At 41.1% G+C, this 26,248-nt stretch overlaps 1 protein-coding gene and 1 long non-coding RNA gene across 3 annotated transcripts in view; both read right to left on the bottom strand.

The window, feature by feature from the left end:
• On the bottom strand, positions 1–823 carry LOC125139618. The gene is made up of 3 exons (XR_007138673.1): positions 515–823; positions 331–390; positions 1–203 (listed from the first exon to the last, which is right to left on the bottom strand). It is a non-coding gene; the product is annotated as an uncharacterized LOC125139618 (long non-coding RNA).
• Positions 824–11,294: 10,471 nt separating this feature from the next.
• The window catches only part of rerg (RAS-like, estrogen-regulated, growth inhibitor), a 45,374-nt gene continuing 30,420 nt past the window's right edge, over positions 11,295–26,248 (bottom strand). The window contains exons 3-5 of one of the 2 annotated variants that reach the window (XM_027153975.2): positions 20,873–20,929; positions 13,701–13,774; positions 11,295–12,907 (exon numbers count right to left, since the gene is read on the bottom strand). In XM_027153975.2, coding sequence (XP_027009776.1) covers positions 12,479–12,907; positions 13,701–13,774; positions 20,873–20,929 — 560 coding nt within the window. In that variant the 3' untranslated portion in view covers positions 11,295–12,478. The remainder of the gene's footprint in view (positions 12,908–13,700; positions 13,775–20,872; positions 20,930–26,248) is intronic. The other variant, XM_027153976.2, reaches the window with a different exon arrangement.

Genomic DNA, 26,248 nt, shown 5'->3' with positions numbered 1-26,248 from the left:
TTCATTCATTCATTTATTTCAACCAATAGGTGCTGGAGAACTGGTGGATTGTCCCACCTTGAGCCAGGTGTTGTCGGGATTGGCTCCAAATCCACCTCTGACCGAGATCCGGTAGTCACTGAAGACGAAGGAATGCGTGCTGGATTTAAAAGAACATTTGGATGAACTTTCAAACTCGAATACAGGCAACAGGAATACAGAAACTGGAGAACAAATTAAGAAATTAGGAAGTATGAATTAGCCTTGATGCATGTCATGTAAGATCCAAGTAAAATATATGAGAACACGAGGGTGAACCCGAGGTTAAATCCAGTAGAAAACAACACATACCTTTGGTGTTCTGTTAAAACTTCATTTCCCTATTGACCTTTTCCAGCTTATTTGTTCTGGCTTTAGAAAATGCCCCCGGGTGTAAGAAAAGCATTGTTCAAATAAAACATCTTCTATGGCAATGATACAAGTAGGATTAATTTTTATGTGCAACCCCAAAGTCAACTTTATTTCAGTTACTTACTTGCGAGTTGTAGATCGCTCCAAGCCATAAAAACATATAATGTAAGAAAGACCGCTCTCCATACGGTAAGTCATGGAAAGCCTCGACTCCTCTCACGCTGCTGAATGTTCTGCTTATGTGGCGTTGAAAAGAAGTCTGACGAATCATGAGAAAATGTTTTAAACCTGTGGTGAAGTCAGTTAGACAGACACCTCTTAATCTTACGTGACCTTCGTTAAAAGGGTTATTTATAACACTGTGCTGTTAAGTGTGACTACCCTGTCTTCAATTTTCTTCTTCATAGACTCTTGATAAGATGTTCCCATTGCCTTCGTGTGTGTGTGTGTGTGTGTGTGTGTGTGTGTGTGTGTGTGTGTGTGTGTGTGTGTGTGTGTGTGTGTGTGTGTGTGTGTGTGTGTGTGCACACTTCATTGTTTCTACATTCGGTGTTATCTTTGAACTTGTGTTCTTTCACGGAGAAAGACGTAAAAGAATCAGCACCTCCTTAAGTTGAAAACAGGGAAAGACCTTGGTCTCCATAGCAACTGCAATGCCTCAACAAACACATTGCAGTAGATGAGATGGAGATTGAGGACAAAAAAGTGCACTGTGAAATGATACAAGAGCTACTGCAATAACAGGAAGTTACTGTCACCAGCTAAAGTGAATTGGACCAGAAGTCATGCAGCGTCTGTTGGGATTCTCGATTTAAGCCCCATAACCGAGTGACATCCATTAAAAACACACACACACACACACACACACACACACACACACACACACACACACACACACACAAAATAAATAAATAAATAATTTTAAATGATCTTTCCAGGAAATTGGTCTAGTTAAAAGAATGTAAAATTACCACAATTGACATTTTAAATAGAAACTAATGCTATTATATCAGCTGTTCATATCAATTGTTCATATCAATCGGCACAGTGGCTTAGTGGTTAGCACATTCGCCTCACACCTCCAGGGTTGGGGGTTCGACTCCCACCTCCACCTTGTGTGTGCGGGGGTTTCCTCCGGGTACTCCGGTTTCCTCCCCCGGTCCAAAGACATGCATGGTAGGTTGATTGGCATCTCTGGAAAATTGTCCGTAGTGTGTGTGAGTGTGTGAGTGAATGAGAGTGTGTGTGTGTTTGCCCTGCGATGGGTTGGCACTCCGTCCAGGGTGTATCCTGCCTTAATGCCCGATGACGTGACCCAAGAAGTTAGGATAAGCGGTAGAAAATTAATGAATGAATGAATCTGGATCTACCGCAGGCCTAACCAGGATAAAGTACTGAAAGAGAGTGAATGAAATAGACTGATGGAGAATACAGACAAAGAAAATAACAGAACACAAGCGGTAAATCAATCCGCTTCACATCTCTATACATCAGTGTCCATTCTGTTGGCTTGGGTTGTGAATACATTTGGTGAGACATTTATACAAATGGAAAACAAAAAGTTTTCCTCTACTCCAAAAAGCCCAAACTGTTTGAACATGTAACATAGTTCACATTTCTGCTCGCTGAAGTTTTATACATAGATCTATTTCTGTATATTCGTCCTTATTAAAAGCAGCAGAGCCCAGATGGGGGAATTTAATTTAGGTATCAATCAATGCAGAAATACGACACATCTGTATGATATTTAGTTACTTTGCGAGCACAGAACACAATCCAGCCATATAACTGATCAGTTACAGTATGAAGACTTTCATAAGCACATGAAATACACCTCATATTGGAAATCGACAGTGTTTGATGAGGGCACAAAGGGCAAATGTGCACTGAAGCCTACACACACACACACACACACACACACACGCACACACACACACACACACACACACACACACACACAAACGATCCACACACTTGTTTGCTAAACACTAAGAGGCTGGCTAAGCTCCAGTCATGCCCTTCTTATTTTCCAGGATGAGATCATAGTTATTACATGTATTTACATATCAAAAAGAACCAAAAATCTTTTCACCATCGTTGTTTCAGAGTGACGTCATGAGTGTTATGTTATGCCTTAAAAATACCTTCTCAACCTCTTAAAAATGCTGGCACGAGTGAGTAATTACGTCTAAATCGTGCCTACACACACACACACACACACACACACACACACACACACACTCACACACTCACACACACACACACAAAATGGAATGTAAAAAACACATCTAAAGTTTTTTTGGCCCCAAATACCCCCTTTAATCTTGTGCCACTGTGTTTTTTCCACATCTGGAAAATCAAACAGTGACGGCTTGCCACGTACACTAATTGTAAAGTGTGTTTTTTTTCACCACAGGCAATGCCTTTTCAAATACTCTGTATGTTATGGGAATGTCATCACATCTATATTCGGGATAATTATCCTGCTCTACATTACCACCATTGTTTCTCTAATTCAGACAGTCTAATAATGGAAACTATCATGTCACTCTATATACTGTGGCTGAGTGGGATGTTTGTGGAACAAATGTCCCCACAAGCTTAGGAATATATGACACTTTTGTGCTTGCCGGGTTAATCAGCTCGTCCTCATCAGGAAAACTCCTAAAACTATTTTAAAAATGCAAACTATTTATAGTCCCCTGAAAGTCATGAAAGTCCAAAAAAAAGTCTTGATGAGATTAACACTAAAATAATAATGCAAAATATAGTGAGTGAGAAAACAGAAGATATATTTCCTCTGCCAGCTGGATGTTTCTCAGTCCTTCCAGGACTTCGTGGACTTTTTTGTGACAGTTGATTGATTTTGCTGTGGCTTTTTTTTTGTGATGCAACTTGCAGAGGTTTTTCCTGCTTTTTTTTTATAATCTAATTGAAAACTGGCAAAACTGCAAGTACAGGATTCATCGTTTTAACTCCTAGCACTGAAGTCACATCTGTACTGACTTCCAATGATAGCTGTACTCTGATCGACGGAGGAGAGATGATGTCAAACGACACGTCTCGACCCAAATCTGCTGAAAATCTACAGCCGTTTTGAACACCTGCAAGCTCTTCCGAATAGTGTCTTCAAATTACTCACAGGAGCTTTTTTGTGTGTCTTTGCTTTGCGATGGCTCTAAAGTTGAATATAGAGAGATGACTCAAGTTCCTCATCAGGATAAACTGGCTCCTGTATTGAGTGTAAGATGTTTATTTGTAGCTGTATATAGTTCACTCATGGACGTCAAGAACATTTCGTGTCCTGTGGTATTGGTGACTTCCTGTCATGGCTCAGGGTTTGGACTTTTCTGCAGTAAACAGCTTCCAGTGAATATAAGTTTACTAAGTCACAATGCACACCCAGATCTACAAACATCAGGCAAAGTGTGTTTTATGAGGCCTCCTCTTCCTCATGCTTAGAGCAGCGGCTCCTGCAGGATACTGACTACTTCAGGACCCGATGATCTTTCAGGAAAAAGGTTTAAGGATCTTTATTCATTCTATCCATTAGTTCAAGTTTAACTGCTCTGTTAACAATGGACACGGTCACCAAGCAGCTTCACAGAAGTATATCTATTCTGGATATACATTATACATTTATAATTTAAACGTTTCCATAATGAGAGAGAGGGGGGGCACGGTGGCTTAGTAGGTAGCACGTTCGCCTCACACCTCCAGGGTCGGGGTTCGATTCCCGCCTCCGCCTTGTGTGTGCGGAGTTTGCATGTTCTCCCCGTGCCTCGGGGGTTTCCTCCGGGTACTCCGGTTTCCTCCCCCGGTCCAAAGACATGCATGGTAGGTTGATTGGCATCTCTGGAAAAATTGTCCGTAGTGTGTGAGTGTGTGAGTGAATGAGAGTGTGTGTGTACCCTGCGATGGGTTGGCACTCCGTCCAGGGTGTATCCTGCCTTGATGCCCGATGACGCCTGAGATAGGCACAGGCTCCCCGTGACCCGAGGTAGTTCGGATAAAGCGGTAGAAAAATGAATGAATAATGAGAGAGAGAGAGAGAGAGAGAGAGAGAGAGAGAGAGAGAGAGAGAGAGAGAGAGAGAGAAGTAGGTGCTTTGTAAAAAAAACAAAACATACAGTTCAGCTGTAATATGATATAATGCGATCTCTCCACCTGTAACGGACTGAGAATTTTGGATGCTGTTGCATTTCAGGAGCGATGGCAGCGTTCCTCAATTTACAACAATTATGAAACCATTATAATCTCAAATCATAAAACAAGGAATATTTTTTCAGAATTAAAATCTGGTCATAAAACCATCAATAGAAAATAGTTTCATTGGCTCTTGTACAGCACATAAAGTCAGGCACATGGACACTACGAGGGAACACAAGCAGCACATGAGCACAGGATCAGTACTTGACTCCACACATGCTGTTATGTGACTATATATAACCTGTGTGCTGCTGGTCAAGAGAGAAAGAGAGAGAGGGAGAGGGGGGGAGAGAGAGAGAGAGAGAGAGAGAGAGAGAGAGAGAGAGAGAGAGAGAGAGAGAGAGAGAGAGAGAGAGAGAGAGAGAGAGAGAGAGAGAGAGAGAGAGAGAGAGAGAGGAGAACTGTGGTCTCCTAGCTGCTATTCTCAGAGATGCAGCAGTAATTACATGGAACGCCCAGTCCACACCCAAACCCAACAAAGTCTAAAACTGACATGAACATGGGCTCTGTAATAAACCTTCTGTACCTTCAGTAAAAGCTTCAAACTTAAATGTGGCTGCTGTCTTAAATGTGTTCATATCATCACAGTAGGTGAAGCTACAATGCAGAGTTCTGATAATTATTTTTCTTCTGAGACAAATGCTTTCAAACATTTTGATTACGTTTTGTTTAGTATTTAGCACCTTTAACATGAAACGCTGGCAAAAATCACCTTGACAGAAATCATCTACAGGTTTCTGTGGTGTGGAAAACTGTCAACAAGTGGTGTTAGTGACATCGGGAAGTACTATACAGGAACATAACTTCTGACATGAAACATAAAGAATGTACAAATGAATGTGAACTAACTAGTCAGCCCATGTGATATAAACTGCGTGGATTCTTTCTCGAGATCTATTTCTGCTAGCGGAGCAAAAATAAACAGAACATTTGGCAGTATTTGGAACGTCACCTACTCTATTCTAATTTCTTGCTTATAGAACTGCAGTATGACACGTGCAGTCATGTGGTTATACTGAAGATTGGAATCGCTGTGATGGGGAACGACACACAACCTGCGTGCTCGTGCCTGCGGTGAATCACAGCTGAGATGATACTCAGTATAACTGCACTGCATGTGTGATATCGCCAAATTGTAGATTTGGTCTGATGGTACAATCAGTTCCAGTGAGAAAGTGGAAGAAATCACAACTTGATGCAGATCTTGATTTTTACAGAACACTTCTTGTCAAGTTCTCCTCAGATGTGACTTCTGCCAAGACTTCCTTCTACAAGGAAAAGCTTGAAGCTTCCTCACATGACCCTCGGAAATTCCACAACATCATCTCTTCTCTGCTCAACCCCCCGGCTCCACCTTCTTCATCCTCCCTGACTGCAGAAGACTTTGCTTCTTTCTACCAGGAGAAGATTGAGGAAATCTGCTGGACCTTCACTTCAGCCCCGACTGCACTTACATCTCAGAGTATGGATTCCCCTACACCTTCGTTGTCACATTTTTCAACTGTGGCAGCAGAAGAGATTTTACAACTCATCCAGTCCTGCAATCCTACCACCTGCCCACTGGATGCACTCCCTACCACTATGCTCCAGACCATCTCACAAGACCTCTTGCCCTTCATTTCCACTATCGTCAATAGATCCATAGCATCTGGTCAGGTACCAACTACTTTCAAGAGAGCAAGGGTTATTCCCATCCTAAAGAAACCTGCTCTGGATCCATCAGACATCAGTAACTACAGACCGGTATCATTTCTCTCATTTCTTTCAAAAATTCTTGAACGCATTGTCTATAATCAACTGTCTGTCTATCTCTCACAGAACAACCTCCAAGATCCCAAACAGTCTGGCTTTAAAGCAGCTCACTCTACAGAGACAGCCCTTTTGGATGTCTCTGAGAAGCTACATACTGCTAGATCAGCCAAACTATCATCCGTCCTTATCCTCCTTGACCTTTCAGCAGCGTTTGATACGGTCAACCACAAGACTCTCTTATCCTCCCTCAAGAGTCTTGGGATTTGCGGATCAGCTTGGGAATGGTTTGCCTCCTACCTGGAAGGACGCTCATATCAAGTAACATGGAGGGGAGTGACATCTGCTCCACGCAGACTCTCCACTGGCGTCCCACAGGGCTCAGTACTTGGTCCTCTTCTTTTCTCCCTGTATACTCACTCTCTTGGTGAAGTTATTTCATCACATGGGTTCTCTTACCACTGCTATGCTGATGGTACACAACTTACCTTCTCTTTCCCACCCTCAGATGCCACAGCTTCTGACCGGATCTCAGCATGTCTGGCAGAAATTTCATCATGGATGACTGCTCATCAGTTAAAGCTCAATCCTAGCAAAACTGAACTGCTGTTCATCCCAGGTGATTCATCCCCAGGTCATGATCTTGCTATATCCTTGCACAACGAACTGATCTCCCCTTCAGCCACAGCTCGCAACCTTGGGGTAACCATGGACAATCAACTGTCCTTTTCCTCTCATGTTGCAAATGTGACTCGCTCATGTCGGTTTCTTCTCTACAACATTAGAAGGATTCGGCCATTTTTGTCCACACAGACTGCCCAGGTACTTGTTCAGTCTCTTGTCATTTCTAGACTGGATTATTGCAATGCACTGCAGGCAGGTCTACCTATGAACGCAATCCGTCCTCTGCAAATGATCCAAAATGCAGCTGCCCGGCTTGTTTTCAACCTGCCAAAGTTCTCGCATACCACCCCGCTACTGCGATCCCTCCACTGGCTTCCGGTAGCTGCACGCATCCGGTTCAAAACACTGATGCTGGCCTACAAAGCCAAAAATGGACCAGCCCCCTCTTACCTCAAAGCCCTCATCATTCCTCGCACTGCACCCCGTAACCTCCGATCTACCAGCACTGCTCGACTGGTTCCACCATCTCTCAGGGTAAGAGGCAAGTATACTACAAGACTCTTCTCTGTACTGGCACCAAGGTGGTGGAATGAACTTCCCCTAGAGGTCCGGACAGCCGAGTCACTGGCTATTTTCAAGCGGCGGTTGAAGACCTACTTATTCAGGAAGCACTTCAACTAGCACTTCTTTCCTTATCCTTTGCATTTAAAAAAAATAAAATAAAAATAAAAAAAAAACTTTGACACTTTTTCATTGTAACTTTGAACAAATGTTTTAAACTCATGGTATCTTAAGTATGTAACCTAGTGAACCAGCATTAATGTATTCAGTGTTAGAGATTTAAGCACTTATGTACGTCGCTCTGGATAAGGGCGTCTGCCAAATGCTGTAAATGTAAATGTAAATGTAAATGGTACAAGGTGTGCTGAAGGGATGTACAGTATGAACATTAATGTCTTCATGTTACAGACAGACAGACAGACAGACAGACAGACAGACAGACAGACAGACAGACAGACAGACAGACAGATAGATAGATAGATAGATAGATAGATAGATAGATAGATAGATAGATAGATAGATAGATAGATAGATAGATAGATAAGTAGATAAGTAGATAAGTAGATAGATAAGGTATCCATGTGGAGTGGCAGAAGTTTCATCAGAAGTGCAGAAGCTCCACAGAATTAGAGCATCATGATGGATCTTTAGTGAGCCACAGCAATAAAAGTCATTTTATAACAATTATGTCACAACATCAGTGTGAAATTTGTCAAAGTTCTCATGTATCCAGAGAAATGCCGTGTGCCTGGAATATCATTGTCTGGGACAAGGCTTATGTTGGACTTAATGAAATATCTTCATAATGCAAATGTGATACATTTTGCCTTCAGTGAAAAAGTATCAGGCTTATTATCCTTACTGAATTACTAAACAACTTTGATGACTGCAAACTCCAGCACAGGTGCAGGCCGACGCTCCATTTATAAAGTTGTATGCTCTAGCCGGTTTGGATATTCGTTTCACGAAATTCGTTCCACCTGCTGCTCAAATCTGCTGTGGCTTCTGAATCTCATGTGAACCATCTGCCTCCTAATGAAGGTTTCCATATTGTGCTTAGCGATCATAAACACATTACACCACTTAGTTCAGAATATATCCTTCTGTATGTGTACACCTTGAACAGTGTTAGGGTCTGTGAGCTGCTTCTTCTGTTCCCAGACTGGTTCTTCACAAGGTCGTCGTTAGGACTGCTGAAAATCTTTACACTTTATACGTAGTTCATCGTTGTGCATTTGGGTTATATATTATTCTTAATAGACACTTCACATTATGATGCATTAAAAATAAGTTACAAAGACAGAGTCGTGCCTAAGAGCACTTATTTATTTACTTATTTATTTTATACTTTTTATTTTTTTTCTCATGTTAAAAAAATTTATGTTAATGTTTTATATTAATTTATGTTATTATTGGCTGTAACAGTTAGCATGGCAGGTCTTTTAATGAACAAATAAAAATAAATGAAATATAAATGAATTAATTTATGACCAAGCAGCTGAGTGTACACTCTTATTGTACACACTTAATATGTTTATGTGTTAAGTATAAATTATTCATTACACATTTGTTAATTGTAAATAAACTCGTGTTCATGTCTGTCCAACTGAAGTCGTGTCCATGTTATACATTACACGAAGAAAAAAAAAAAGAAGCTCTCTGTGACTTTAGTGAAGGATTTTTTTTTTTGGGGGGGGGGGGGGGGGGTTTTTTCCTGTTAGCATCAGTGTGCAAACCTTTAGAAAAAAAAAAGGCTTCAATTGGCCAGTTTTGGTGAGTCTGTGAGTTACAGTAGACTTCCTGTCAGCGCAAACATGTCTGGACATTTTGGCCCATAAATAAGGTGTTTCTGCCCACAAAACCACATTACTATGATTACACATTACTAAAAAAGACATTACAAAGTGCTTTTTTATCACTCTGTAGAATTCACCTGGAAGAAAAATGAACAGACTGTCTAACAACATCAACATTACCCACTGACATAAAATTCTTTCTGGATTGATCATGAGCTGAAGCTCTTAACCTGTATTACCATGATGCTAAGCATTGTGCTGCTGCAATAGGATAGATTTGCTAAACCTGCGCAATTTTGCGTAAAATCCCTGGACCTCACACCTACCAGCACCCCTACAGCTCCATTGTTCTCCTCCTTTTGTTGTGCAAACGGCCCCATCACCTGTGAGGCCTGGCTCATTTGCATTTGTTCACTCAGAGTAGCGCAGATCCAAGGCAGGCCAAACCTCTGTCTTCACGGCCTATCTATACAAAATAGTCTGTTTAATTTATATAAAAAAATTGTGTGCTAAGGTTTGTCATTGCCATAGTACATATCATGTTTATACAACCCTTGTGCAGACCTGGGGTCTATTTGACTCATCTGGAAAGTCAGATGAAGCGTATGAATTTGATGTTATTGGTGCAAATACCGTATTTAAAATACAAAAGAAACACATCACTTTTCCGTATAGTTACCCAGTTAGAATGTGTCCCACTTCAGACAGACTTTTTCCCGCTTCTTACTGGCGTTATGCCTTGTACCTCTGTGGATGTTTCAACCATGCTGTTTTCCTCAGCAGATATACAAAAGCAGTGGATTACATCCAGTCTGGATGGAGAAGCTAGCTGGCTTGCTACAGTAGCACACGAACACTCGTGGATAAAAAGTTCACCTAGACAAAGAGAAAGTAACTGCCACAAGAAATAAACGAGTATCTTTCTGAATTCGATTTTTCATACTTTACTTTTCTTCGCATTTGGTCTTATTGCTAATAATGTGAAAAAGCAAAAAAGTGTCGTTTTCAGGTGTCTTCTGTATTTTGCCTTGAATGCTTACATCGCTGTCGCCTCAGAAGTATCAAAATACAAGATGGCTCTGACTATAACAGCATGGCTATAACTAGCATTACATTTCTGTATTGATTCTGTTTTGGCATTTGTACTTCGACTTGGTCTTATTGGTCTTATTTTTGGCCATTGGACTCAATAAATATGTTCTTGGTTTGTTTACGCCACAGTAAAAGCTTGACCTCAGGATTTATTTGTGTACGATCTTGATCTTTCCCATGGATTGATTGGATCATGACCTGGTCTTGACTGCTTTTAAACTCTGTCTTGAGAGAGAAAAAACTTCCTCTTACTGGAAGCCAATCAGTTCAATTCAATTTCAATTCAAGATTATTTGTATAGTGCTTTTTACAATTGACATTGTCTCAAAGCAGCTTTTTACAGAACATAAACGTAGAACAAACGGTTAATATAAATAATAATATAAAGATTAACAGAATGCAAAATTCAAGATTAATATTAGATAGATTTAGTTACACAATGTGTATGTGTTTATCTCCAATGAGCAAGTCTGAGGAGACTCAGGCAGCATTGGCGACGGAAAAACTCCCTTAGATGGTAAGGAAGAAACCTTGAGAGGAACCAGACTCGAAGGGGAACCTCATCCTCATATGGGTGACACTGGAGGGTGTGATTATAAATATACAGTCAAACAAATGTTGTAGCTGAAGTAAAAACTTGCCCTTAAAATGTTTTTTACGGTTACCTTCTTGATCTTAACCTTGGACTTAACACCTTTAAGACAATATCTTGACTAATAATTTTCTTGAACCTTCCTATGTCTCTTATTTTCACTGCTCATGAAGTCTTACAGTGTATTAAACGCCAGGTGACGGGACCGTGTATGTAAACCGATGCTGTGGCTGAGCGTTGTTCTGACAATAAAGAGACTCAACAAAGACCCGGATGCTTCATTTGTTTTCATGACATTTGTGTATACTTTTCTGTCAGCTTTATTTAGTGCACAGCAAGAAAGACTCACACCGCTCATTATATTACAATATATGACAGTTTATTCATTTATAAAGCTGGCCTGAAACATGCTAGCATGTTACTACTGTACTTGCTAGCATGTTACTTCCATGGCTACTTAGCTGTAATAACCAGATTTACTGTACACATTATCTAATGATTCGTTTGAGATATTAAGGCAGTTATACCCTGTACATTATACAGAATTAAAGGTATATATTTAAATATCTCCAGAAAGAATGTACAAGGTCAGAGAAAGAGAAGCGATGGATAAACAAGTCCATGTGGGTTGTAACATGCAAGTGATAAGAGCAGAAAACACTCTTTGAGGAAAGGCTCTTAGAAAAAAACAAAAAAATAAAAACACCGTCTGCTTCAAGGCCCATCTTTTACTGCTGCACTCCATTCCAGAGAAAAAATGCCCACGGTTAAGATATAATCTTCAGAATAAACATGTTCCAAGATGTTTGGAGAGGACGACCGGGAAATATTTATGATTAAAAAAAGACATTTGGCTTTATTATGAGGGCGGACAATGATTTATTTGATAACTGTCTCAAAAGGGTCAACATGCAGCGAGCAGGCAAAAGAGCGAATGCAATCTGTAGCAATCTGTCACTCTGATAATCATTATAGCCAGAAGAACAAATATACACAGGGAAGGCCTTGGAGCATGAAAACATTCCTGTATGATACAAGCGATGGCACAAGACACTATGAAAAATCTGTGTGTTTCACTAAAAGAGAAAAGGCTTGAAAGAGTACTCTGATGCTGCTGTTACTGCACGTGTAGTACTGTACTCTAATCAATCGACTTCTTTCTACTTCTCTACGTTGTGTACACTTGTCAGATCTCCTTGTTCTGTTTACACTTTTCACAGTCTTGTACAGTATAGTTTTGTTTGAGTGTATGCAGAATGTATGCTGATGGCATGTTATTAAGAAAAAGTGACTGAGTAATAGTTTATTTTCTTCATCTAGAACAGCAAAGCTTTCACTTTTTGGTGAAAATTCTTTGGCAGAGCCAATCAAACCCAGCTCTTCAGACAGTAGTGATTTAGCTCACAAGCCCCACCCTCTCCCCTCGTTTCCTTTAGTCGCTCTGTCCTCCTCTCTTCGTCTCTCCCTAGCTGCTGATCTTGGTGAGCATCTTATTGATGGCCTGCTTGACGTGAGTGGTGGAGCTACGGCGCCGGCTTTTTCCCTGGACAGCACGGCGACGGCGCACCTCACGGCACAGCTCGTGGAAGGCCTCAGCCACGGTGCCTGCGGTGCCTGAGGTTCCTGCCGTGCCTGAACATGCTGAGCATTCATAGAAAGCACACGCCATGTCAGCGGCCAGACGTTCGCCCTCCTCTGTGGCCACTTGACGCGCATGCTCCAGGTCAGCTTTGTTGCCTACTAGCACCAGGGGCACGTGGCGTGGCTTCCGCACCTCTTCAAGCAGGCTGCGCAGTGGGGCCACATCCTCAAAACTGCTCCGGTCGGTGATGTCATAAACCAGCACGAATCCATCACCCCAACGCATGTGACCCTCCTTCTGCAGCAAGTCTTCCTAGATGAATGGAAATAAAATAAGGCAAGCAAGTTATACTAATTAACTCCTATATTCTTTCACCAAATGCCCTGGAGGTAACCATGGAAGCTTCTGATCTGGCACTATGCTTCCTGACGTTTTTCAATTAGCTTGTGCTATATCTGCAGGTTCATTACATCATTCCTGTCTGATTACCTGTCTTTCTGTTATCTACTCATCCATCCATCATATCCATTCAAGATGTTCTCTGTACAGCAGAACAATGGTGGGAACAATCTGCAGAGCAGAGCCTCTCTCCGTCCTCAACGTATCCAATGCTCTCTCTAGGTCAATGGATAGTTGAGCGATACAGACGTTTATCTTTATAAAATCCTCATTTACTCCTTACAATTGTAAATTCTTTTGAAATTAGGACTTTTAAGTCAAGAGCCAAGTCAAACTTAATTCAATGTGAAATTGCCACATACTGGTCTTGTACTGATTAGTGTTAAGCAGCTGATGGACCGAGTGCTGCATTTTCTCAAAGAAAATTTGGGCCATCAACCAGGACAACACAGAAGACTAGAGCTTGGACTTTTTAATAACAACACTGAATACCTCAGCATTTCTGCACCGGACTTTTTGCACACATCTGCAATTTATTCACAATAGTCCTACTGTTCTGCCACCGATCCGTGTTCGTACCAATCTTTTAATATTTTCGGTGTATTTTCTCTTTTATTCTCTTCTACTTCAATTTTTTTTTTTATATCTTTCTACAAATACTTTGTTTGACCATTTATCTTATCCAGTTCAATAATGAACAGCTTACCTGTCCGGCTGTGTCCAGAATCTCCATGCTGACCATCTCATCATCAACACTGGCTTGATGTCTGTATGTTGACTCTTTAGGAAAGAAAAAAAAAAACATTGAAGAAGTATTTGCACTGGAATAATAATGTTAATGGACACACTTCACCTGAGAGACACTGTGACCTTGTTAAGCCATGAGCTGAGCTTAAACTAACCTCACACACACACACACACACACACACACACACACACACACACACACTCACACACACACACACACACACACACACACACACACACACACACACACACACACACACACACACACACACACACACAAACACACACACACACACACACACACACACACACACACACACACAAACACACACACACACACACACACACACACACACACACACACACACACACACACACACACACACACACACACACACACACACACACACACAAACAAACACACACACACACACACACACACACACACACACACACACACACACATGCACACAAACCAATAAAATATCAGCAAAGAAAACAGTCAATAAAGTCAAACGGGGTGCTCCTTAATCCATTAAAGATGGCTCCCGCTTCAACGTGTCTCTGCTAATCCTACTACACACGGTCATCTCTTTCGATCTGCAACATTTCCAGGAGCTCTGAAAGGAGTCCAATCTCTGCACATGGGATTGTGACACTGCTGTCTCCTTCCATATTGGCTTGCCTTTTAGTCGTTTGGTTCATTCTTCATCCCAGCTGTGTTGTGGAATATAAATTTGCCCTGGGCCGCGTGTGAAAGATGTCACCACTTACCATCTGTGACAGTTCACTGGTGTCCTTCTGCTTCTATTTTCCCCAGAAGGCATGAAGCTGAGACATGATGGACCATCCAAGCACCTATTAACACCCTGAGCTTAGATACACACGCTAACGCTCAATCATCTGTGTGTGTCTGTGTGTGTGTGTGAGAGAGGCTTAACATGATTGCTTGTGCATGTTTCTTATAGCCGTGTCCAAAAGCTTCTATTTTTCCTGGCAGCGAGTTATTTTTTTTTTTAAAAATGCCCAGAGGCTCAAAAGTTTATTCTCCAAAAGGTTCTACAGACCTGCTGCCGGCCTTCACAAAACTCTCACAAATCACACATAATAAGCAAATAAATGAGTCACCACACTTTTCAAGCTAGCACCTGAAATTCCTCAACACACTATTTTGCTGCAAATTAAAATAAATATCTGTATTAGATTATGTTTAAATGGGGCGGCATTAAGAGAAGGTTTCCTTTGCCTCTTGTTCCACTATCACATGGAGTCACATGGCTTTCACTGAGCTTCCATTAAGTGCAGCTGTCCATCAGTGACTAAAGTTGTTGTTAAAGGTGGTTAAGGTTTGTTCTACTGATTGGAAAGTCATGAGTTCAAATCCCCGGTCCACCAAGTTGCCACTGCTGGGCCCCCTGAGCAAGGCCCTTAACCCTCAATTACTCAGTTGTATAAACTGAAATAAAAATGTAAGTCACTCTGGATAAGGGTCACGGGGAGCCTGTGCCTACATGTATCTCAGGGATCATCGGGCATCGAGGCAGGACACACCCTGGACGGAGTGCCAACCCATCGCAGGGCACACACACTCTCATCCACTCACACACACACACACACACTACGGACAATTTTCCAGAGATGCCAATCAACCTACCATGCATGTATTTGGAAAACATGCCCTGGGGGTGTGAGGCGAACGTGCTAACCACTAAGCCACCGTGCCCCCCGTTGTCTGCTAAATGCAGTAAATGCTAAAAAACATTTCTAGCTTCATAGGGCTTCTCAGCTGTCATTCATCGCTACTCCATAAACATCCCTGACCCAGGAAGTTTTTGGTTTTTTTTGTACACCAGAGGTCAGAGGACGTTTTTGCTCCATTAAGAATAATTAATTTCTCTTTTCTTGTGTTTTTTGTTTTCGAGCACTAGCACCAGCCATTACCATTGGTGTAGCACATACAGCTGTCTAGGGCTTTTCAAATATGAACTGATTGACTGTAAAATCCAGATAAACACAATACTGGGTTATGTTCATTCAATTAACCCTGAATATTCATAATCTGAGGTTTCACACTGTCCACACTGAGGTTTCACACTTTTACCTTCTGAAACACTAGTTTTCTCCGCTGTCAACAACCATGACTGGATAAATACAATATACTTACATTTGTCAATCATTTTTGGCTGATTTAAAAGCCTCCTGAGATGCACAAAGGCAAGAAGAAGAAAAAAAACGGGGAAAAAACCCTTTACAGCAAATTATGTTTAAATTATGTTATTTTCCTTATCTCTGAAATATCGGAAATTGTGCACAAGAGTCATCGCTAATGGAGTTTTATTGCTATCTAATTTGTGTCTAAATGTACCACTGTTAGTCATTAGCTATAAATTATAAGTAGTGATGTTTTGTTTCATAGTGGCAGTTCATTTTATCACATAAGACCAGCGCCACAGATCTGGACCAGATGAAAAATCTGTTTTGAACTCAAAGAGAAGAACAAATGCATGCTTCTCGGTCCGTTTGTCTTCAAGCATTTTGTTTTTGACATTTAAATAAGCCATGTGGTCACTTAATACACAGTAATACAACCAGAGATGGTAAATAAAGCATAATAATAATAAACCATAAACATCTGGAACAATCTCTTTCTTTCTAAACCGTCTTTTTTCTTCTTTTTTAAGTGAATTATGAGTTTATAATTTAGATAAATGTGCGTTATTGGCCACAACAAAGCCACGACAGAGGATCTTCTAACAGAGCTCACGATCCTTCAAATTTGAACAAATAAAATTCGACACCATGTTTAAGCACCGCATTCTTGAGATATTGAAACAACTTGTTTTTGAGATCCTGAGTCTTCCTGGATGGACGGACAGACGCGGGGACGAACGGACAAACGTACACCACCAAAATTCCATGAGTTCCAGAGCATAAAGGAGAAAGTATCAGTATGACAAAAAGCCAGAACGTTATTGAAGAAAAACCTGTGATTTTGACTTTGGCTCTAAACCGGTTCTGAAGCAGGTGAAAACCTGGCCAGCAGGAGCCACCTCTGCTTTCAGGACTGCTTTGAATGGACTGACAGGAATATCTTCAGGAATATCTTCAAGTCAGCATACAGATAGGAGGTGCAACAGCTAACTGCCTGGTGTAGAGCCAACAACCTGTTCAATTCAATTCAAGTTTATTTGTATAGCGCTTTTTACAATTGACAATGTCTGAAAGCAGCTTTACAGAACAAAAACATAGAACAAAAGGTTATTATAAAGAATAATATGAAGATTATTCATTTATTCATTCATTCATTCATCTTCTACCGCTTATCTGAACTTCTCGGGTCACGGGGAGCCTGTGCCTATCTCAGGCGTCATCGGGCATCAAGGCAGGATACACCCTGGACGGAGTGCCAACCCATCACAGGGCACACACTCTCATTCACTCACACACACACACACACACACTATGGACAATTTTCCAGAGATGCCAATCAACCTACCATGCATGTCTTTGGACCGGGGGAGGAAACCGGAGTACCCGGAGGAAACCCCAGAGGCACGGGGAGAACATGCAAACTCCACACACACAAGGCGGAGGCGGGAATCGAACCCCCAACCCTGAAGGTGTGAGGTGAACGTGCTAACCACTAAGCCACCGTGCCCCCATAAAAAGATTAATATAATACAAAATTCAAGATAAATATTAGATATATGTAAGTGTGTTTGTATTTATCCCCAATGAGCAAGTCTGTGACTCAGGCAGCAGTGGCAAGGAAAAAGTCCCTTGAATGGAAGGAAGAAACCTTGAGAGGAACCAGACTCAAAGGGGAACCTTAATCCTCGTATGGGTGACACTGGAGGGTGTGATTATAAATATACAGTCTGATAAATGTTGTACTGATGCAAAAGACCACATGCAGTGTCTCTACCTCTTACAAAGGCTTCTTAGAAAGGCACATCTTCCTCCCCCCAACTTTTTACAGAGGGACAATTGAGAGCATTCTGAGCAGCTGCATCACTGTCTGGTTTGGGAACTGCACCATCTCGGATCACAAGACCCTGCAGCGGATTGTAAGGACAGCTGAGAAGATCATTGGATTCTCTCTTCCCTCTATCATTGACATTTACACAACACGCTGCATCCACAAGGCCAACAGCATTGTGGATGACCCCACACACATAACCCTCACACACACTCTTCACCCTCCTGCCGTCTGGAAAAAGGTACCGAAGCATTCCATGACCAGATTGTGTAACGGTTTGTTTCCACAAACCATCAGACTCCTTAAAAACTGAACTGCACTGAGCACAACACACACAAGCACATCAACCGTATGGACTGCACAGACCTACACCAAATACACACACTTCCGATATATCTCCATCAAACTGTTTACATGCTGTTTTGCACACTGTTTTTGCTCACATGTTGTCTCACGTTTCAGTCGTTTGCTGTTTTGCACAATACTTTACAATATCTCATGTAACTGCTTCTATAATACTGTGTTCATTCCAGTATTTCTGCACATGTTATATTGTTGAACATACAGTATTTTCACTGATCGGCGCTGTTTTTGTGTATTGTCTTTTGTGTATAGTCTTGAATTTATTGTTTGCACTGTCTTGTTTGTCTTGTCCTGCACTGTTTACACCAGGTTGTACAGATGTACACTTTATGTATCTAGGACTACTTACTAAGTCCTTAGCCCTGTCTTTGTGTTAGGTACTGTAGCACCAGGGAGAAACATTGCCTCATTTCACTGTGTACTGCAACAATATATGGCTGAAATGACAATAAAAGCTTCTTGACTTGACTCTGGACTTGACTCTTGACTAGAGGATCGATTCCAAAATGGTCATTGTGAACTTTATGTTCAATAAATAGATCATGATGTTCTATAAATCCTACCAACATCTAAGCACTCGTCCTTGAGATATCATGCTAATAAAGGCTGTGTTAAAACTTGCTGAATTATACTGTAGCTACTCTACAGAAGGGCTTGGTTCAATCTGGTGACAGCCCGAGATCCTTTGTGCTCCACCATTTGATGTGTGGACTAAATACTACACTTATACCTAGGTGGACACTTCCAACTCTTCCACTACTGTCAACTTTGCTGTTGCCACTGTAATGATGGGCCAGATCTCTGACAACAATAAGTAGGTCTACCTGGAAGTGATTACAACCCTTGTGGCTGGAGAATAACCTGCTCCTGAATGTTAGCAAGACAAAGGAGTTTATAGTGGACTTGAGCACAGAGCAGGACAAGAGCTAACGTGACCCCGGAGGAAACAGTGGACAGTTTGGTGTTCCGATCACGCAGGATCTGTTATGGTCCTGTCACATCAACACCGAGGTGAGGGATCTCATCAGCGTCTTTACCACCTTAGACGCTTGAGAGACATAAACTGCTCTCTGAAGTGCAAAGGAAAAACATTTGCCCCTTCACTTTGACAGCAGCCTGACAGAAAGCATGACAGCAGCATGCAGCATGACAAGCTCTACAGAGGGTGGTGGATTCAGCTGAGCACAACATCTACACTGAGCTCCCTAACCTGCAGTCTATCTACAACAAGGCCAGGAGGATAGTGAAGCACCTCAGCCATCCATACAACAGACTCATATCTCTGTAGCAGGAGATAATCAGGAGGAGATTCTTCTTACACCCCGTTACATAGAACTTCGTCTTTTCTGCACAACAACCAGTACCACAAATGGATTTTTTACAACAACATACAGTATAATGCATATATTGTATTAAAATTGCACACATCTATGCTTTTATCCATAATAGTTACTGATCTAAATTCCAAATCTAAATAAACTAAACTTGCAAAATCTCTCTCTCTCTCTCTCTCTCTCTCTCTCTCTCTCTCTCTCTCTCTCTCTCTCTCTCACATGTATATATAAAAGGCTATTACTGTTTAAATGATATTTAAGATTTGAGATTTGAGACTTGAGATTGCCTGGAAGCCAGCTACTGTAATAAATAAATAAACATTACCTTGAGTCACAGGAAGATTCTCATTCCAAGAAATTCGAATGTGACACAACAAGCAATGATAAGAAGTGTTTTTTGTTTTTTGTTTTTTTTATGCCTGTGTGATTTGTCTTGTCTAAACATCTAAACTTTGTCTGGTTGAATAATATGAATTTGAATGTTATTAATGGTGCTTGCAAAGCAACATTCTTGTTATTGTGCCGGACACTTTTTCGCGCGTAACTTGTCCCGCAGCTTTTGTCCTAGTCCCATTAATGAGGTGTCAAATTGACTGGTTCATTGAGGAGAGGTGTGCTATGACTTTTATAAGCGATCGGAATTCCGGAATTCCCGGTACGGAAGCTCAAAGTGGCTTTTTTCCGCCATAGACTTCCATTATAAATTTTGGAGGTATATAACTCGGCAAGTTTTCGAGTGATTTACACCGATCTCGACCGGCTCCTTTAGGACCTTACTCTGGAAGTTTTATTTTCAGTAGCAACTTTTGTCCAAAAGTATTGGCATCCCACCGGGTATTCATGTGACATCACGTGTAGCCCCGCCCCCCAAATAAGCACAACAACATAGACATGTCATACTGTATATCAAAACACTCAGCCCGATGAGGGGAACTGATGTCACGTGTAGCCCCGCCCCCAAAATAAGCGAAATCAAAACGTAAGCACAACATGGACATGTCATGTATTAAAACACTCAGCACGATGAGGGGAACTTGCCACGTGCAGGCACCATTCACATTTTCTTCAGGAAATGTACATTCTAGTTGTGTTATTATTATTCCAAATCTCTATTTCATGTAGCTGCGTACAGGCATTTACTGAGCTGTTAAGGCCAATCAATTGATTTGATTTGATTGCTTTGCTTTGATGAATTCTTATATTAAACACCTTTTAGTGTGAGTGATTACAATGTGAATGGATGCGTAGGCATAAAATCCAATAATAAATCTCTACCCAAAAAAGTTTTACCTGTAACATGCACATGAACACCAAATCTTCTGCTTCCCTGCTTAAATCACCATATTCATGAGATATAAAGGTTACCGAGTGTATATGTGACAATGTTTCAAAGAGACAAAAAAGCCCTTGAGAGCCTCCGCAGCACGAGTGCTCTCAGTGTAATGGTGTTCTTACCTAGCGTGGGGTCATACTCCCAGATGAAACGGTTGGTCAGGAGCCTCACCACCAATGCTGAAGAAAAATAGAGAAGGAAAAAACAGCGACTAAAGTGAATATGATTTCTTCAATAGCTGCATGCAATCAAGCAGAGTGCGGTATTACAATCAATAAGTGTCAGTGAAAGGAGCCAGCGTGCAGGATATTAAAATCGTTCGACGTGTCATATTGCACAAGCTGTGCGTGGGTTCAAGAGACATTAATGGCAAGGTAGAGAGGGAAAGTGAGTCGAAAGTTGAATTACAGCCACTGAGAATGACCTCTTATCCTGAATTACACTGTACCCATGCCAGACTGAAGCGAAGCACTGACCGTCATCAAAAGCCTGCTTTTAGATACGTCTCACGATTTAGCAAGGCAATGATATTTATCAGCAATATAATGATTGTTTGTTCAAATCTGATGTTACTTAATATGCTTTCACTAAATATATCTATCTATCTATATATATCTATATCTATATCTATATCTATATCTATATCTATATATATATATATATATATATATATATATATATATATAAAATGTACACATCTAAATGTCTTTTGACATTGTACTCGGAAATATGAACAAAAAAAGTATTAAGGGTGTAAGTCAGCATCGTGGCACTATGCTTTGTGATGAATATTTCACACAATATGTAATTTCACACACGCTACACAAATTAGTATCTAAATAAATTGTTCTGTTTGAGCACCGAAGATCTGTGCATTGGGATAAATACAGTACGCTGGTCACATGATCATGTTCTCTCATGGAGATCCTCCATGCAAGACCTGCACTTGAGAAGTCTGATAGCTTAGTATCTTATAGTGTTACACAACCACACAATAACACATCTTCAGTAGCTTTCGAACAGCGCTGCAGGAAACCGGTCATTTTAGCCTGAGTTTGGAGCTCTTGCCTATTACTTCTCATAAGCACTATTCGGATGGGACTAGTTTAACGTGGGGACGTGGAGTAATGCAATTTTACCTCAGGACGTCTTTAATATCAATTGGCCAATTCGCACGGGACAAGACATCTCAGTAAAACTAGCAGAAGTGGGAGGGGTAACTCGCTATACGCACTACAGTAACCTCCTTGTCGTCATGTGCGTTTGACGTCGCTTCCTGTTATCACGTGCACAAACAGACAACATGGCGCCTCCATGCTTGAAAAACGCGCCAAAAACTACTTTTAAACAGGAAATGACGGAATTTTACCGTACATATTTACAGCGGGTCGATTTGGACGGGATTAGTATTACCTGAGGTAACTTTTTCGGACCTTTTTACAGAAGGTAAAAGTTGCCGTAATCTTTACTGACATTGTCCGTAATGATTACCGAGATGGCGCATTAGGACGGGACTAAAATCACAGAGAAGCTCTGGTAATAATTACTTTACCCCCACGTCCCCACGTAGAACTAATCCAGTCCGAATAGGACTATAGTGCTTCCTTTGATCGTTTTCCCCAGCTAAGACACTTTGTTTATTTAACCAAATTAAACATTTATTAATGAACCTATAATGACATTTTGTTTACAATACTCAGTTTTATTGTGCATTGTTAAAAGGAGCTTTTAAATTAAAATCACAATCTTCCTTATTGTTCTGAGAATATATTCGATTCATATACTGTACAGAGTAAATCAGTGAATCAGCAAAGGAGTAAAACAAAGTAACCAAACACCACAGTTAACCAGCGTTAGTACTTTTATGTGGCACTGTGGTACTATTTTGGCCTGGGGAAAGTGAACTCCAAGGTTCTCACATGGTCAAGTACAGTTTTCCATCCCGCGGGTTGTGTACATACTGTACAGTGTAAATCATGAGAAACATAAAGACTTGGGCTCACCAGTGGTGGAAAAGAAAAACATTTCCCTGACAAAACTCAATCCATACGATGTCACATCAGGAACCTAGAGAAGTCTCTCTCTCATCCATCCTGTCAATCACAGTGAGCCCAGCCAATCATAGCATCTGTAAGCTCCTGTATGCGGAAGAGGGCAGACAGCACTTTCCTCGGATTGTATCACACCTCCTTGTGATGCAGTTTGAAAAGATAGAAGGAAGACGAAGCATGTGCTAGCCTTCACTCTGGCTAGTTAGCTAGCACAGTGTACATGAAGACTTATCTCTTTATTGCAGCTAAAATATCCATCACAGTATCTAATTATTACTTAATTTCAGATATATCCCAAATCCATGATCTTTTTTATCAGAAAAAAAGGTATATCCCTCTGTGTGCTTCTGTCTCAGCCATTTCCTCTTACTTTTTCATTAATGTCCTTTCCAGCAAAATACGTCTAAATGATAAGGAACATCTCAGCTAGGTCCAGAACAAAGTCTCTCTCTCTCTCTCTCTCTCTCTCTCTCTCTCTCTCTCTCTGATCTTTCTGAACTTTCTTCCTCTAACTTTCTGTCTCTGATCCTATCTATCCTTTTGAAATCCTGATATCACTTCTTTAGTCGCTACTACAGAAAGGCAAAGCCACAGCTCCGTGCCATTCCTGACGCTATACGGTGTTTCCTATTATGTGTGTCGTGCATGAGCTACAGCCTGGCTGATTTATCACAGTGTCCTGTTCTCTTACGGCCCTGTCATGTGCCCGACCGCCCCTGAAAGGGCTCCGGTGCTCTTATACAGACTGCAGGAGTGTTTTTTATACATGAGGCAGCATTGTTACTCGCCTTTCACAGCTTCTATGAGTTAAATGACTCCGCCGCTGAGGTGGAGAGAACGAGCATCTCTGTGTGACGCATCATTTTTCATAACAACCTTGCCCTAAAAAACTATTAATATACCGTGTGTTGTCATACAGGCTGGATATGCCATGAAATATTACACTGACTGACATAAACCACTTAATAAAAAAAACCTTACTGATTTTATATCATAGATTCTTATTGTTTTTAATGCTGGAGATTTACCAGCCACATTCAAGAGAAGACGCCACTACATGTGGTGTTTGAGGACAGCAACCTCCTAATCAATACCCAATTGTCAGACTCTATATGAATTTAGAAATGACATTATTCATAATATGACACAGGGTTCGGGTATCGTGCTACATCATGCTTTAAAAAGAAAACGATACTGAGCTTTAATCATGTGTTTTGGTTCCCAATGCCTCAACCTTTCAGATGACCACAAAGAAGGTACAAAGAATATACAGTGTTATATTAATGCAAATTGTGTTTAATAAACAAAGCAATAATAAACTGATCAGCCTCTGACTTTATGGCTGGAAGTAATCTGTTATTTTTAACAATCAGGCAAAGAAAAACTTCCTGGGTATGACTCATCTTTAGGGAGCCTTGGGAAGCTCTTTATCTATGTGTGTGTGTGTGTGTGTGTGTGTGTGTGTGTGTGTGTGTGTGTGTGTGTGTGTGTGTGTGTGTGTGTGTGTGTGTGTGTAGTCCTTGCTGACTGTCTGGGTCATTGCATTTGGGTTTCAACATCACATCGAAGCTTGCTAAGCCATGAGAGAGTGGGTGTACACTGTGAGCTAGACATTGGTCTATATTCCCTTTGGTTAATACGATGCAGCAGCATTTTCGTCCTTAAATCTGTCCGGTCTGTCTCTTCCGTCCTCATTTATTCTCTCTTGTCAAACAGATAAAGGTCTAAAGCTTTAACTTTCATGTTAATACCGCCATCATTGACAGTGTGCTTGTAATCTCATACGTCGCTAACTAGCTGAGCCGAGTCTCTGTCTTAACCGCCTCCTTCGGTGCAAATCCAACGTCGGATTTTTCATCAGCTTGAAGGTCACCGTAAAAAAATATTGACCGAGAAAAGAAGCTCCTTTGTTTTTAGGAGGTAGCCGCAAAACCAGATCGTTATCCCTTATGTTTGAGATAACTGAATTTGTTTCTATCCTATTAAACACGTTACATTGCATAACAATGTCCCTGTGACATCAGAGTGCTGACTAGCATCAGAATCATTACAGAAAAAACACAAATATTTGTAAAAGAAGGATATTTAATGTGGTTCTATGTGAAATCAGTGGGACTGGCCACATCGTTGTGGTCTAGTATTATCAGAGAGACACTTCTGGAGAAATCACGAGCAAAAAGCCCTTAATCCTCCCGAATTCTACTTCATCTGCAAACTGCTGAGGATTAAAGCTTTTGCAAAATGAGCAAATCAATCCCTTTATAACAGATTAGCGCGCAGGGGCCGGTGAACTGCCCGTTATATAAAGAGGACTCAGGACTTTTCGTTGCTCGCTTCACGCCATCACGGACCCTGTGGGAAGTAATTAACTCCAGCTTTTTCTCTATTTTACATGCAGGTCTGATCTAATTATATTACGCGAATACATGTCTGCTAATCAACAGAGCTGGAGCAATTAGTGGCTCACACAACGTAGAGTGGAGTGAAGTTTACAATGATGATTGAACAGGTTCACTGAATCAAGGCCATGACAATCTGTGGTCCATTAGCAATGGAAATCACCACGTTTCCGAACAGAGAAAAAGGATCTGCCAGTTATACGGCTGCGATTATTACAGTTATTATTCGTCCGTCTTTTAACGCGATTGCTGTCTGTTTTTCAGGTTGAATTTTTTTACCTATATTTATATATTTACTGAAGATACACTGCAGATATTCCCTGCCGTCTGCCTCTCTTTCTCACACACACACGTTGTATTACTGTCCCTCTGAGGATTATTATACAGTGAAATCTAAGCGTAGCTTTCATAAACAACCGCTACATTTTAAAATCAAAGCTGCAGTTGTGTAGATTGAAAGGAAGAAAGGAGGAAAGAAAGAAAGAAAGAAAGAAAGAAAGAAAGAAAGAAAGAAAGAAAGAAAGAAAGAAAGAAAGAAAACTGAGGGGCTATACACACACACACACACACACACACACACACACACACACACACACACACACACACACACACATGCACGCACACACACACACATGCACGCACACATGCACGCACACAACTCACATGTTAACACAAACGCTACATGAAGAAAGACTCTGAGACTTCTTCTTCTTCTTCTTCTTCTTCTTCTTCTTCTTCTTCTTTCGGCTTTTCGCTTCAGGGGTCGCCACAGCGAATCATCTCTCTCCACCTATCCCTATCTTCTGCATCCCAAACACTTGCACCCACTAGCTTCAAATCCTCATTAATTACATCCATATACCTCCTCTTTGGCCTTCCTCTTTGCCTCCTGCCTGGCAGCTCCATGTCCAACATTCTCCTACCGATATACTCACTGTCCCTCCTCTGAACATGTCCAAACCATCTTAATCTGGCCTCCTAACTTTGTCCCCCAAACGTCCAACATGAGCTGTCCCTCTGATGTACCCGTTCCTAATCCTGTCCAATC

Source organism: Tachysurus fulvidraco, chromosome 19 (assembly GCF_022655615.1).
Source record: "Tachysurus fulvidraco isolate hzauxx_2018 chromosome 19, HZAU_PFXX_2.0, whole genome shotgun sequence".
NCBI lineage: Eukaryota > Metazoa > Chordata > Actinopteri > Siluriformes > Bagridae > Tachysurus > Tachysurus fulvidraco.
Note: the sequence above shows the minus strand (reverse complement) of the source record. Positions and strands in the feature narration are given on the sequence as shown.